This window comes from Saccostrea echinata, unplaced genomic scaffold, assembly GCF_033153115.1.
Source record: "Saccostrea echinata isolate AGI-Se365-2 ecotype Australia unplaced genomic scaffold, CSIRO_AGI_Sech_v1 ptg000042l, whole genome shotgun sequence".
Classification (NCBI taxonomy): domain Eukaryota; kingdom Metazoa; phylum Mollusca; class Bivalvia; order Ostreida; family Ostreidae; genus Saccostrea; species Saccostrea echinata.
In genome coordinates this window covers 5,179,209-5,195,377 of record NW_026889791.1, presented here as the reverse complement: position 1 = coordinate 5,195,377, position 16,169 = coordinate 5,179,209, and the positions used below count along the sequence as shown (strand labels likewise).

The following is a 16,169-nucleotide window of genomic DNA, read 5'->3' as shown; positions in this document are numbered from 1 at the left end:
TGGATGCCATACTTTAGGACATTAAGAAATGATACCAAGAGTGGTTGCATCTTAATATGATGTATGGTATAAATGACTGATCAAGAAATAAATTTTATGTGATTAATTTGAATGACTGTATTCATTTTGAACTTGTAGTACATGTATTTCTTCTCTTTCGTTTTAAAAACATAACAGTTTCTGCAAACTAGTTTATGATATATATTTTGAAAAATATGCATGAATTTCTGTGTTATTATCTTTAAGATGTTGGGGAATACTTGACAGAAAAATATGATGAGCCTTAAAGTATGAACATGTACACTTGAACACATTTATCAAAAGACTATGGCTTATGCATATGTTGAAAACAGCTTATATAATATGTGTTTCTTGATTACCTCACAGGCATACATAGATTTCAGAAGTCAATATTTATATATATATATATATATATATATATATATATATATATATATTTATCATTTATGTTTGTAGCTGTGTTGAATACTTATGTTTTTAATAAATGTTTGTTTTTTTTTTTAAAAAGTATTTGATTCTCTCTTTTTTGTGTGTGTCAGTGAAATGAAAATTCTGCTTGTGTCATAAAAGGAAAAATTACTGATGTAAACATTAATAGTGATGAAATATTGATACTAAGGAGAGGTCATGTTTAAATGAAGTCAATTTCAGTGTTCTGTCATGTTTATCAACCATGTACCAAGAACAAAAACCAATTTTGAATTACAGATTAAAATTTTTGTCTCCTGACTGGTGAAATGAACTAAAAGGAGAGATTAGGAATATTTGCTTATTGTCAGAAAATAAGGTAACTCAGAATTTTCCAAAACAGAAATTGCCTGGACTTTTTCTTATTACCTTCCAAGACAGGGTATTTGATCTTTCAGAGTTGGAAGATTTTCAAGTTATTTCTAAATCATAAGGAAGTTCTAAACACAATTCACTGAAGAGTTCTAATTCAATTGTTGTTTTATGCAGTAAGAGTGATCTACCCTTTGATTAAAAAAAAATGGAAAACTAAAAGTAAATGACATAATAGAAAAAAAATAAAAGTATTCCGAGCCCGAAATTGAATGACAGTGAAGTAATGGAAAACATTAGTGATTTATGTTTACTTATATTCCAATGTCTTTCAACCTTTTTCTTAGCAATTTTTGGCAGGTACATGTACCTTAAGTTGAAAAGGAACTACATAAACTCAATATGTACACCTTAATACAATTTTCTGAAATGTGAAAAAAAATTCTTCATTAATAGTGATTAGAGCTTTCTTAAGCATTTGTGTTGACATTCATGAAATATTGTTTTCTAAATATCCCTTAGTAGGCACAATGAGGCCATTTCAAGTTGTTTTTTTTTTTCTCTTTAAGTCCATGTAGCTTGTGAAGGAATGAAATTAAATATAGCAGACAAACCGAAAATCAACACATACACATATTTGCAAAGCAATTCACTATATTAGGACCAGCGTCTCAATTTTTACATTCTTTTTTCTTAAGTTTGATACCAAAGATGTGGATTTTCATTCACTTTTGGGGGTTTTTTTTTTGTTACCATGTAAAGAAAATTTTCACATGATGAGAAATTTTATAATTATTCTAATAATGTAATGTTTCTTTCTTTTTGATATGTGTATTTTTGCCCAGGTTACAAATAAGTTTTTGACTTGAGAGTGGATGCTAAACATGATAAGACCTTGGAGTGGCCTAATTTTATTTTCTTACAATCCATCATTTATATAAATTAAAAGGCAATTTATCATATTAAAAAAATAAAATTGAATGCATTATCTCAACTTTCCCTGGTATTTTCAAGGGGACATAGACACAGTTGCATTGCAGTTCCATTTTTTTTAAATTTCCATATTAGATAAACTCCAGTCCTTAATTAAGACCATAAACTGAGAACAGACGTAAGTCAAAATTTTATTTATGAATTTCTTGGGTTTTGTTTGACATATGTGTTTTAAAAATTGCAGGACTGTAATGTTCAAATATAAACAAGTGGTGAAAATTATGAAAATTATTTAAAAAATTACATCAATTTGAAATTTTGACTCAAGTCTGTTCTCAGTTTATGGTCTCTGACCCTGAATCAATTCAGTTAGTTGATCTAACTTGAATATTTTCAATAAGAATATTGATTAATAAAAATGTCAATATACAACCTGAGGCAGCATATAAAGCAGCATGTTTTAGCATAGGACAGAATACCATATATGACCCCGAGTCTGGACCTTTTCCTCAAAATTAAAGTCATTATTATTCAATATTATATTCATTACTATCTTGTATCTAACATATGAAAAATATGGCAAATCCCATTAATTCTTCCATACAAAAAATACCCCACTATACATAGCAAAATGTGTCTGTGCTAAAACATGCCAGTTTTAAATGCTGCATCTTGTAATATTCTTTTTATTAAGTGAAAAAGATTATTCTCTATTCAGATCTATGTAATGCATTTTCAATCAATCAAAACAATTCCAAACATCACTTTTATTGGCATTATATTGAATCACTTCCAATGAAAAGGTCAATGCAAGCAAATTAATTTTACACTGAACCTGTCAATTGCAATGTCACAACTACATATAAACACGTTATAAGCAGTACAGATGAAACACTATCAGTCTTTGTTTTTAAGTTCATTTCATTATTCTTTATCAATGGCTCAGTCAATTGAAAAGAAAGTATCCATAGCAATGGTTTAGCGGGTATTTTCAAATGTCATCCCTAGCAGACATCAAACAGACTGACTTCCGAATCAAAGTACTTCCTCACAAACAGTCAATTAGTGTCCACTTGCATTTCCGTCACATTCGATGACCTTGGGAATTACCTTGTAGAGGTGGTTAATGTATCTATTGCACATTTCAACTGTTAGAGAGTTCCAGAACTCAAGGATTCCGTTTATGAGATCCTCTTGACTTCTTGGTTTCACTCTTCTCCGAATATGGAATTTCAGTGCTGCCCACATATTTTCAATTGGATTCATGCCTGGAGACTCCGGCGGGGTAACCCAGTGGTTCACACCGTTGTCCTCCATCCATTGTCTAGTGGACCTGCTGACATGCTTCGGATCATTATCCTGCATCAATCTGTGACCATCGGGGTAGACATCTCGTACAAAAGGGAGGAGTGTTGACTCAAGGATGTTTTGGTAATAATTGCTGTCCATGATGCCAGTAAAGATGTGTATGCCTGTTGGTCCTCTCCTTGAAATCCCTGCCCATACATGCACCTACAATATGATTATATTGCAAACATTTAATGTACTGTGATATATATGTTTTGAACATAATATAGTATTTTTTCATGCTTCATATTCAAACTGTTTCTTTTTTGGTTTCATTCCAAACTGCAATTGTATTTATTTAGTTAGATCAGAGACCTGTATACTAGAATTAAGTTAGAAACATATATGTATACAATAATTAGGTTATGTTAGATCAAGCAGATATAAAAAGGGGTTGGATAATTAGAATCTTATAAAATCTAATAAATGACTGATGAAGTTTACACATGTAATGATTGTTGACAACAAATTATAAGTAAATTAAAATTGCAAAGATTCGGGTCTAAATGAAAACACTATAGTAACGTCTGTTATATTGTGAAAAGATCCTTTGTCATTCGTCCAATATTAATTCATTGTGAAATTCTTTTTTTTTAATTTAAGATGATATGAGTATAAAATTTTCAGTCGCTAGATTCCCCAATAGAAAAAAATTCTTTGATAAATCGGTACCCCCTTCTCCCCGAAAACGAAAATGTATACCACGAGGGAAAAATTACACAAATGAAAATACGTGTACCGTACACTTTTTCAACTTCACAAACCATATATTCATATTCAAGGCACTGAATACAGATTACACTAGGCCTATGTATTAGAAAATATGAAAACAAAGAATACCATCGAGCATGTTGTGTAAAAATTCCGGAAACCGGAAATACTGTTGTAACGCTAAACACTAAAAACTTTTTCGATGTACTGTACAATAACAACAGTAAAAATAATTACAATAATTGTATAATTACAAGTTAATCATAATTTTATTTATAAGATTTTCTTAAAATTTAAGCCCCTTGGAAATGTTAATAATAATTAAAATAAAACAAAACTGTACATGGTATGGATGTTTTGGCTTTGGCCGTGGAACTATTTCCTCCCCGTCCTTCCAAAAAGTGAAATTTGTCGAGCACTGGATTTTCACTGTTGTCTCGTCCGTGAAAATTACATCATTGAAATGTTCATTTGTTGAAGCACAGTTGATAGCAAATTCTAGTCTCTTCGGTCTGTTCAGGATGCAAACTTGTTGGCAGTATTTTACGCTTCGCCGTTTCCAGCCCAATTTCTGCCGTGCTCTTCTAATTGCACTGTCACTTACACTTACTCCGAATCTATCCCTCAACAATCTTGACAGTTCAGATGCCGAGCGTTCTCGGTCTGATGAAACGGCATTATCTAAGTAGTCCAAATGTTCATCAGACAATTTGATGCGTGGATCTCTCCCATTTCGTTGCACTCGGTCAACTATGCTGCCAGTCTCTCTATACCGCTTCAAAAATTCTGAAATTCCTTGTCTGGACACAAGAACATTATCTTCTCTGTTTATGGAATCTCGTATTTGGGTATTGTTCAGTCCATTATCCTTTAGCAAAACAATCCGCCGCCAAATGTAGGGAGATATTCGCGTAATCTTATTTCCATCCATTATTTTCTAACGTTCTCTATTGAAAGCGGTGAAAAAACTACAGTAGCGATGCGTGTATATTCTGAATACACAGGGGGCGGGGCTTTCTTGTCAATCATAACATCACGTGATTCATTCACGCATGGCTGAACAAAGCAGTCCCAGAAAGCAGTCCCAGCAGAGGCTGGGACTGCTGGGACCGCTGGGACTGCTTTCTAGAGCAGTCCCAGAGCAGTCCCCGGGACTGCTTTCTGGGACTGCTTTGGTGTCAGGTTGGGTCTGGTTGGTACTGTAAATACCCAGTAACTGAGGAGGAGATTTTCAAAGAATTAATGCATTTTCACTTAATAATCATTAGAGCCATGCCCTATTGCCAGAACCCCTGTCCCAGGGGCCATGAATTTTACAATTCTGGTAAAGGGCTCAATGCTTATTACAATCATGCAAAATAAAATAAGCTGACCAACCAACTAAGGACATCTAAGGGTGAAGGGGAACAAAAATTGTAAAATTCATGCTCCCCCCCCCTCCAGGCCTGAGGAGTGGGGTTAAAACCACCAAAATTAGTACTATCTTTAAAAATCTTCTACTTTACTCCTGGACATCAAGCAGTCAAACTGTTGGCATGATTGTAATAAGCATTTAGCCCTCTACCAAATTGTGAAATTCATGGCCCCAGGGTCAGGGTTTCTGATGTTAGGGTTGGGCTCTAAACATAATATATTGAAAATGCATGAATTCTTTGAAAATCTTCTCCTCTGTTCCTGGGTTTTAAGCCAATGAACTAAGTACATAGTTATAATGAGGAAGAGTACCTCTTCCAAAATTTTGAATTTTATGGCCCCTGGGTCAGGGGTTCCATGCAGGGCTATTTATTATATACTAAAAATAAATTAATGCTTTGAAAATCTTCTCCTCTGCCCTTTTGTATTAAGCAAACTAAATACATGGTTATGATGAGAAAGGGTGCCTCTTCCAAAACTGTGAATTTCATGGCCCTTGGGTCAGAGGTTCTTGTGTTTTGGTGGGGCTCTATTGATTAATTAGCAAAAATGCATTTAATGCTTTTAAAAATTCTCCTCTGCCCCTGCATACTAAGCAAACAAACTAAAGCAATAATATCAATGTAAATGTATTAAATATGTGCCTTTTCTTTGCTCCTTGGTTTTTAGGAGGCAAACAGATTAAACATTTGTAATAAGTGAAGCAAATGAGAGTTACTCCCCTTTGCTAGATCTTGTTCATCCAAAAATCCTTGTAATTAATTTTATTAACAGGTTATTTGATGGAATGAGAATGCAAGAAAGAATTAAAGACTTACAAATATATATATATATATATATATATATATATATATATATATATATATATATTAGGGATGGCAATTTGTAACCGGTTAACCAATTACTCGGTCGGAACGATGGCAATCGGTTAGAAAATCTGTAATCGGTTAGTCGGAGAAAATAAAATATATAAAAATTTGAACCTAATTTTCGTAAAAATTCTTCTTCTTTTTTTGAAAAAATCTTTGCATAAACGTTGATAATTCAGCGTTTTCACATATCCAACCTGACTTGGATGTAAGTATGGTTCTCCGGATTGAGATTGTAGGGTAATTGGTCATTTTGTGTTTGAAGTGTTAATTACACCATGTTGTTATCCTGACCATCCTTGTATTTCTTTAATGATAATTAAATGATAATTGAGAACTGCGAATTTGTATGCTTGTTTTTTGTAGTTATCTATCGAATAAATTACTACACAAACTTTGTAAATTAATTAAGTTATGTATTTCAGACTTAGTATGGTGTCAATGCTGAACGTATGTGAAATCTGCTTTTGGAAAATATCAATGATTTCTCAGTCATGATTCGTGGTTTTCTTAATTTTTTTCCAGTCTACATTGAAACTAAAATAAAATATAGAAGCATGTGGGATTTTTTTAAATCAAGAATCAAGACAAATAAAATGATTTTACATCAAGACTCTATCAGTCTTCTTGTATATATGAATAGAGCTACTTAGGAAAAAAGTATGTACATCAAGAAAATGCATATATTGATACGGTTAACCGGTTAATCGGTCGGAACGTCTTGCGGTTAACCGATTAACAATTCTGTATTCGACTGCCATCCCTAATATATATATATATATATATATATATATACACCAGATTTTTGAAATTCTTGGGCAACTTTGCTTTGCCTATCAGTTAATTTTGTTTTATACATCTAAGGATCTTTTACAGTGTTGTATAATACATGTACTCAAGTGACTGTTAAGACCCTTGGGCTTCTTGTTTTAATTCAAGGGATATTACAACTTGAAACTGGATAACCTCTTCATCAATAATTACCTGACTTCTCTGGTGCAGAAAGTCTCAGGCACCATTGTGAGCTTTCAAGAAAGAAGGGTAAATTTGAATCAACAGCTTAATTAGCCAATTCCTGTAGTGGTACACATTACAGTCAATAACAGTCATTCCCCATTCAGTAAGAAATAATTTAAGCTGTGGTTTTAGCACTAAACCAATTTTTAGTGACATGGTTATTTTTAGTCCCACTATAAATTGTTTACCTTGACTCGCATCAACTAGCATGCTATTCACACCTCTTTAACAGGAGAGTTCCTATCTTGAAACTGGCGAATTGAATTCTAGGCATGATTTTCTTCACAAAGTGAAAAATTAGTATCCATATTATAATGTTCAGCATGTTTAGAACATTATAACATAATTTCTTAAAATATAATACTATTACGTTTAGAAATAATTACCTGGAGAAGGACCAATAACAAGGTCCCATGGAGAAGAAAACTTCTGCTCTGTACAAAGAACTCCTCCCTCTTCCCCATATTTCTTCATGCCCAATCCTGCTATTGTTGTCACCTCTTCTCTCTGTATATCTACCTAAAAGTCATCATAAATGAGAGAAAATTTGCATACTTAGGTACATCTAGGATTAAAATGTTCGAAAAGCAAATTTAGTTACTGAGTCAGTCCAATGGTACCAAGGGTGTCAGTTCTTGAAAAATTTCATAAATATCTTGGCTTTCAAACTAGGTTCAAAACAATATATCTTTCTTTCCAAATTCTCTTCTTGAGAAACCCCCTAGATCAACTAGTTTATTGACATGGCAAAAATTAAAAGTTCACAGGGGTTTAACATTATGAAATTGGCCACCACTTTGGAAAGGGATCCAAGTCATTTCTCATTCACCATTGCTTGCTGTCATTAATATAATAATCAGGGATAGATATTAGTTCTCATTAAGTTTGCTAGTTAGTCTACAGAAATATGTATCTGGTTGATCAATATCATAGAGGGCAAGGCAAACAAACCTAATAAGTGATTTATTTTCTCAAGGATCATAGTGTTAGAGACAATAAAACAGTGTTCCAGCTAGGGGGAAAGGGAGGGGCACCGAGCCCGCCCACAAATCAGTCCGCCCCTCTGCCTCCCAAAGGCACCTGTGTCCTCTGTTAGCATCCTGTACCACTCTGTCTTTTTTCTTCATTAGAATAATTAGCGTGATCCTAAGCAGATTACCTAAGAACAATCAGCAATTCAGACTTCCTGTATGGAACTTGCATTATGGGACCTATATACTGTACAGGTGCCTGCTTCCAATTATAGGTGATGAGGTAATTATAGACCTTAAAATGTGCTATTACACCATTTGCACAGTACGGTTTGTTTCGTTTTTTGTATGGTACAGTTCGTTTTTTGAATGGTACAGTTCGTTTTGTGAATGGTACAGTTCGCTTTGTAAAAGGAACAGTTCGTTTTGTGAATGGTACAGTTTGCTTTGTGAATGGTATGGTACGCTTCCTGCACAGAACAGTTCATTTTGTGAATGGTACTGCTTTGATGAACAGTATTTAAATTAAGTGGGCGGAGCCTGCTTTAGTATATGATTGGCTATTTAATGAAGTTGTTTATTTCTTTATTATAATCTCGCAGGTGTTGACACGATAAAGATCCCTCACTGCTCAATGGCCCTGAGTGCCGAGTAAAGGTCAAAATTTGAAACCCTTCACCGGTATATGGTGACGTCTCTATATGAATGAAAAAATCTCGAATGATACATAAACAACATACAATCAATCAATCTCTATTTTATATAAATAAAAGGACGTGTCGCAAGCTTTTTTTTAACAAGTTGTCTTTAAATTAAAGCTGTCATAAATACTTCCTTTTTACAGCTGTATTTCCGTTATTACATCGTAACTAGTTTTCTTATTTATTGTACCTTTTTTTTAAATTACGGTCTGTATGAACTAGCTTCAATTTTTTAAAAAATATAATTTTATTTGTCTATTTATTATTATATTTTGTATACCATGGCCTTAAAGTTCAGTAACTTGGAAATAAATCGAACACATCATCAAACACTTTATAACAAGGATGAAAAAAAATATATATTGATTGAGTCACTATAAAGGATTTTCTGCTCTTTTTTTTAAAAGAATGAAACAAGAAGTCTGTGAGCGAATGTAAAAAAAACAACTTCTAAAAAATATTATACAAACAATGAAGTAAAATTTTTGAAAAATCTGTAAAATTATCAATCACTGACAAATTTTAACTGGGTCCAACTCTTTCCATTGAGGTTTATTTAAAAGAATGACTACTCTAAAAATTGCAAAATCGTAAAATTCTGGTTACTCCCCTTTGATGATGCAAAATATGATGTAATTTCAAGGCCATTCTTGTGGTATTTCTATCATAACATGAAAACAAAAATCGGCATCATTAAAAAGTTTTCTTTTTCTTTATCTTTAAGACAGAAAAAAGTAAAAACACGGAGAGACTCAGGTTCAATGAAAGTTTATTGCTTGAAGTTGTCCAAAGCAAGGTATGTGTCCCATGCATGGTTAACTCACCCTAATTGAGATTTCATGACTGGACATGTCCCTAGGAATTTGCACAGAACTGAGCAGAACATTTGTAGAAACGAAAATAAATTGCAATGTAACAAGTACCTCATTCAAAACATGACAAACAGAATATAGATGCGTTTTCATATTTTATAGTCCCTGAAACGTTCTACTTTCCCATTTTTCCATTCGCTCACCATTTGTTCACCGTTCATTCACCATTTGCTTTCACCATACACTCTCCATTCACAGTTTTGCGTTCACTGTGCACTCGCACTCACCATTCAAAGCGTTCACCGTTCGCTCACTTTGCGTTCACCTTGCATTGAGCATTCACTCATCGTTCAGTCTTCATTGTTATTCGGAACTCCAAAGTGAAAGGACTTATCTTTTGAAAGGGAAAAAAAGCGTGAAAGTAAGGGTTTACTTGTTTATAGTATCATTATTTTCTGCAAAAAATTATCTCCTTTATTTATTATTTTTTAACTTAACTGTTGAATATTTATTACATGAAATATATGGAGATAACGAACAGTATTCAAGCTCAAAAGTCCATTAAACAATACAAAATAGGAGTAGATCTCCCCTGCGAGATGAAATTCATAATTTCAGAAACTTTGATGAATCGTTCATGAAAATTCATGATGTATTCATGACTGGTTCATAAAGATGGTTCATGAATTTTATTCATGAATATATTCATAAAATGTAGTTCATGAACAAATGATGAATATATATGAATATAGGTAATTTTCAGTTTAAAAACAGAAAAAAACGTTTAGTTCAAGGTAATGAATGTTCATGAATTTTCATGAAGACTTAATTGACACAAGCGATTGCCAGAAAACACTCATAACTCCCATAATACAACTTTTGCATGCAAATGCAGTGTTGAACAAGCCCATGGTATAATCAGGTCCAGTCCAAAGACTATTTCTACCTACGTAGCTATTAATAGTAATTAATGCAAAATTGTTAATTTACGACGTAATCAATTTGTGGCCAAAATTTTGTTGTATTCATCATCAGTGTGACTGCATTTAGAAATTTGGTACTCACCATGTTGCGCCATTCAGCCGTTTGCCCACAAAATGCAAGTAATGCAAAAAGTAGGTAAAAATAGCTACTTTGGGTAGGTTTAAATACCTACAGAGCTATTAGTTAATAGACTTTGTACTGGACCTGATAATTTTTCATTTATCTACTATCTAAAAAATATAAATCATGAAATCTGTATACATTTCGTGTTTTGATTATAATTAAACAAACACTGCATCATGATAGCCAGCAATTTTTTTTTTATTAAATTACCTATGTTCCTTTATTATTTTAATTAACCAGTTACATTGAAAATGTGCTTTAAATAATCTTATTTTTCACGACGCAACGTACTTTGTTCGACCGAATTTTCTCTAATGTCAAAATTAAAGCAAGTTGTGAGAAACTGAAACAATTAAGAAAAAACTTCGTAATCTTCGTTAAAACACGTCATATATTCATTTACAACTAAAAAATTATATGTCTTATCCGTACTGTACCGTACTATTCGTGGGTCGAAACGTTAAACGTTTTATCCCCATACAAAAATATTGATGTAGTTAAAAAGTCATACTTTTTCCATGCATCGTGTCTAAATGATACAACACAGATTGCATGGTTGTGAAGTATCTATGACATGATCCACATTCGTATTTTTTCGTCTATTCTCCCATACGTCTTCATAGTTGTTGTCCTCCCGTTCCCTCGTCCGCCATATTTGTTATGATAATACGAAACGAAGACGCTCATTGATGAATATCCTAGCTCTGCCTTACATTTTTAAGAACCCAAGTTTCCATTGGTCAAGACGAAAGGCGCAAACTTGAAACGCGCAAGACGTTGGAAATGTGAATGATAGAGTAGGAGGATCGATGTTAAAGTATTATAATTAGCGTAGTCTTTCTTTGTCAGCCTCTTAAGGAAATATCAGAATACGAAGAAGGAAGAATATATATATTCAGAGGATAAATCTACTTTGCAGCCATAACTTCAGAGATTAGTGGTGAGTTACAAAAAACGGTAGACAATCACTGATTTAATCATTTAATCAGATATCTGTCGGTAGATGTTACTCTATTTGTTAAATTATTATGCCTTTTTTTAAATGAAGACTTTGCCAAACTTTGCTTTGAGTGGGGATCCAACCAAAGTAACATACATTAATTATAGATAAGCTAGTTTATCAAAAAATTCATAGGCCTATTGACCTACAACATGACAGCCGAGGGAAATAAGCAAACTTCCTCTCAGATTGCTCTATGGAAGAACTGCTACCCCTTCTAGATCTGCTTATGATGCATAAAACTAAAATTAATAAAACTTGCAAGAAAAATATGTTTTTTTCTGTATCTTTAGCTAATGGCAGGGAAGGGGATAAAACCTAATTTTGGTAAATTTATAATAAGAATTCAAACTTTTTAAATTTAGAGTATGATTTTTTTTTGAAAGGTGGGTGGGGGGGTGGGGTTCCTGACCACTTTTACACTTGTAATCTAATGGTGCTTTAATTGATTAGATAAGGCACATACAAAGTGTTTTGACCCAAGACTGGATGCTAATAAGAGTTGTGTAAAATGAAAATTCTAAGTTAAAAGTCATATAATTGTTTTATTGTAAATTTCTAGATGACAAGAAACATCTTGAGAAAATAAAAGAAGGAACTGGAGAACTTAACCATACATTTCAGGATGCATCAGTACGTATGAAAAGTTTCTTTTAAAGTGTAAGCCAAACAGTTCAGCTCTCTTAAGTTAATCTATTAGAATAATTATACTTTCACAAATTAAAATGATTACACAGACACAAATAGTCTATCATTGAAAATGAAAAATTTTTTTTCTAAATAGCATCCTGTTCGAGCAAATATTTTCAAGGCAAACAAATTTGCTCCTTAAAAAAAGCACCAGCTTCATCATCTGATTCAGCAACAGAAAGGCAGTCACCACCTGCCACATCACTAAATACTACAGGTAAATCAAGCAGGTTAATGTACAATAGTAACCTTTGAACTGTTTGCAGCATCTCTCTGCACTTACCTTTTTAATATCTTCTTTTTTTTTTTAAGGGAAAAAAAATCTTATTTTTGTTATAAATTGCCTGAAAATTTCTTTTAATTCTGTTTTAATAGGACACTTTCTTCAGAAAGTGACACTGAAGATTTAAACCATAAATTTAGGTCCAAGGAATCTTTAGACAAAGGCAAATTAGTACTTTTCATATTTAATTATGTTATAGTGTTTAAGCCATGATAAACTTTTAAGAATCATTGTTTTAATATTGGATGACCTGTAGTCCTAGGTAAATTTATGATCCCCTTTGCAGTTTCGTTTGCAACTTTATGTCAATCTGTTTTGGTAAATGTAACTTTTTAGCATTACACACCAAAAGTTGCTTTTAATACTACACTTTTCAGCTAAATAAAGAGTATACTATATATTTATAGATGAATTTTTTTAGGTGAATGTTCTTGGCAAACTTCATTATAATACCATGTTCAAGTGTAAAAATGTTAAAGTTTAAGATTTGTTGATTCTCATTAGTTAAGAAATGTAACAGAAATCTTCATGGACATTTTCAGAAAATCTTTGTTCTTGTAGGGAAAAGGGAAGCAGTTCATAAGCAATGTTGATGAGTTGAGATCAGAAGATAAGAAACTCTGCAAAAAAATCTGGGCTCTTGAAAAAACAAAAGAAAGAAATGAAAATATGAATGATATTCGATCAAAGGATCCGAATGATGAAATTCTGGAAATTCCAAATGGAGAACCAAGAAGAATCTTGGAATTGACCATTTCTGCTCGAAAATGCTTGAAAGCCCTCAAAGCTGTTGCCCTATTGCTAAACAGACTTTTCTCCTACACTGGAATTAAAAACTATTCCATTTCTGGCGAAAAAAAAAAAAAACTTTGAATTATGCTGAGGAAGGACCCCGCCCTCCTCTTGACCAAGTAAGGTTTAGGATTCTACAAAGAGTCGTGTTTGAAATTTTTCATAATTTTACCAGGAATAAACTACATGTACACGAGAAATTCAAAACATTCAAAAAGTTGCAAGTAAGTGGTAAGGCAATTGTAAAGCCTTCAATTCTATGAAAATGTGTTGCCATTTGAATGCTGTTTTTTTTTAATTGTTATTAAAAGAAGAGGGAGCTCAAATTCAGCTAATATCAGTTCTTTATGTCTGTCTGTAAACAGTGTTTCAAAAAACTTCAACTCTTTCTAGTTTGTCACTTTAAATATTAAATAAGAGTAAAATAAGATATACATGTATATATAATTATGGATATCAACTTATCAGAGTTGTTTACTTTAAAAAAAAAAAAAACATTTAAAGACATTTTGTTGCCATTGTTGGAAAACAAACAGAAATTTTGTGAAATCTTTCAAGATGCTGTATTATAAAATATCTTCTTTTACAGTTTTTTGCTTGATTAGACTTCTTGCATTTTCATGAATAAAAGTGAATAGTACAATTGCATTTTTGTATACAAATAAGCAAGAATATTCATGAATAGTTCATGAATTTTATTCATTCATGAACATTCCTGAATAAATTTTAAAAATTATTCATGAACAGTTCATGAAGATGCAATGAACTTATTATTGGACAATTCTTAAAATGATGAATCTTCATGAATATGACTCTTCATGAATTATTCATGAAAAAATATATTCATGAATATTCATCAACTTTCTTTCATGAATAAAAATTCATGATTTGAAAATGTCCAATAATAAGTTCATAGGATCTTCATGAACATTTCATGATTAAAATTCATGAATAATTCAAGGAAAATCATGAATTATTCATGATCATCTCGCAGGGGCAAGAGCAAACTCAGACCTCCAAACATCAGAGGTTGGATGAGGTGCCACGGAGGAGTGAGCATCCCCTGCCAACCCAGGGGTTGAAATTTTCCTGGAAAACCCACTAGCCCAGGGGCTACTGATCAGTAAAAAAAAATTACTAGACCAAACCACAAACAAACTAGCCCAAATTTTTTTTATGCAAAATGAAAACATAACCAGTTAAATTAAAGTTTCAAACGCTGTGGTGACAGAAACAAATTAAAGTACAATGTAGTTCTCATTCAAAAGAAACCAGTCTACATAAAAAAGCAAAAGTAAACTGACAAGAATTTTTTTCCATTCTGCTAGTCTGATGGACTATCATTACATTTAAATTAGCTAGCCTGAGTCTTAAAATGACTAGCCCCGGGCATCGGGCTTCCGTATATTTCAACCCCTGCAACCGGTCACACCCGCCGTTTGCTCCTTGTCATGATCAGGAAATAATGGAAAAATGCGTCGAAAATTCAGTGTGTTAATAATGGCCTTACAATTAGTATGAAAAATGTCAGTCAGCATTTGACTCAATGATAAATTGTATTTGCTGACAATGTCATTGTATCAACCACAGAACTTACGAAATGATTTAAATCATAAATCTTAAATATACATAAATCTTAAAAATGTTTTTGGAAGTATATTCATTTAGTACAATGCTACATGTGGGTGAATAAAAAAAAATGACCACCAAACTGAAATTTTTTGGAAAAATTCAACTATTTTTAACATATTTTTCACTTATATCATCATATTGCAAATGCATTCTTGTTTAAAATCCTGAAGTGGCAATAGAATAGACAATTGGATTACAAAGTTTCAGAATTTTTATTAGTAAAATTTCTTTTGAAAAAAGAAAATTTCATTACACCTCAAAAGACTTTCTAAAATACATAATCACAAGAAATTATAGTTTTTTATGCTTCAAAATGGGAAAAGGGGTATAAAAGATTCAATCTAGACCTTGATTGATTATCTTCTCTTGTATATGTGATAAAAAAAATTGGCTTTTTGATTGTAATTTTACTTTTTTTTTCAATTCTGGTTTGAAAAGTTTTAATATGAAAAAAAATATGAAGCAATAAAATCCCCAAAATTCACTTTTTTTTGGTCCGATCAAGTCAATTCAAAAAAGAATTTTTATATACGAGTTCTCTTACAAAAAATACTTGATTTTTAAGTGATCCTATTTTACATTATTGTGTTGCACTCCTGACATCTGATATGTATTTTATTTAACATTGTTTTAAAAATTATAACACACAATAATCCATTCTTACTTTTTAAATCAATTTGTCATTTTGATATTTTCATCATTTACTTCAGGTTTTTCATATTTTGAAGACCTTAAAACATGATTATTTGCAAAGTGTAATACATATAAATTGTATTTAAAAATATATCTGAAATGATGAAAATGACTCCCTAAATTGACTACAAAATTTTTGTAATTTGTAGATAAACATAGTGTTTTGAACATCAAATAGTATCAAACATTTAATTCAACTTATTTTTTAGTAAAGATAGTTAAAAGGCATTGGTAATTATAAAGCAGTTTTGTTGCACTCCTAACTGCATGCAGTAAAATTTAAAATTAAAACCATACAACACAAAAATTCATAAAGTGTTGGCAACATCAAGTGGTAATGAAATTGTGCAATATTTATAGTCCAATACTTTATAAATAGCAAAGGTGAAAGTATTTT

The 16,169-nt window shown here is 32.0% G+C and overlaps 1 protein-coding gene across 1 annotated transcript in view; it reads right to left on the bottom strand.

Moving 5' to 3' along the window:
* The window catches only part of LOC133200986 (NHL repeat-containing protein 2-like), a 292,659-nt gene that overhangs the window by 206,050 nt on the left and 70,440 nt on the right, over positions 1-16,169 (bottom strand). Inside the window, exon 4 of the mRNA XM_061336792.1 lies at positions 7,478-7,610. Coding sequence (XP_061192776.1) covers positions 7,478-7,610 — 133 coding nt within the window. The remainder of the gene's footprint in view (positions 1-7,477; positions 7,611-16,169) is intronic.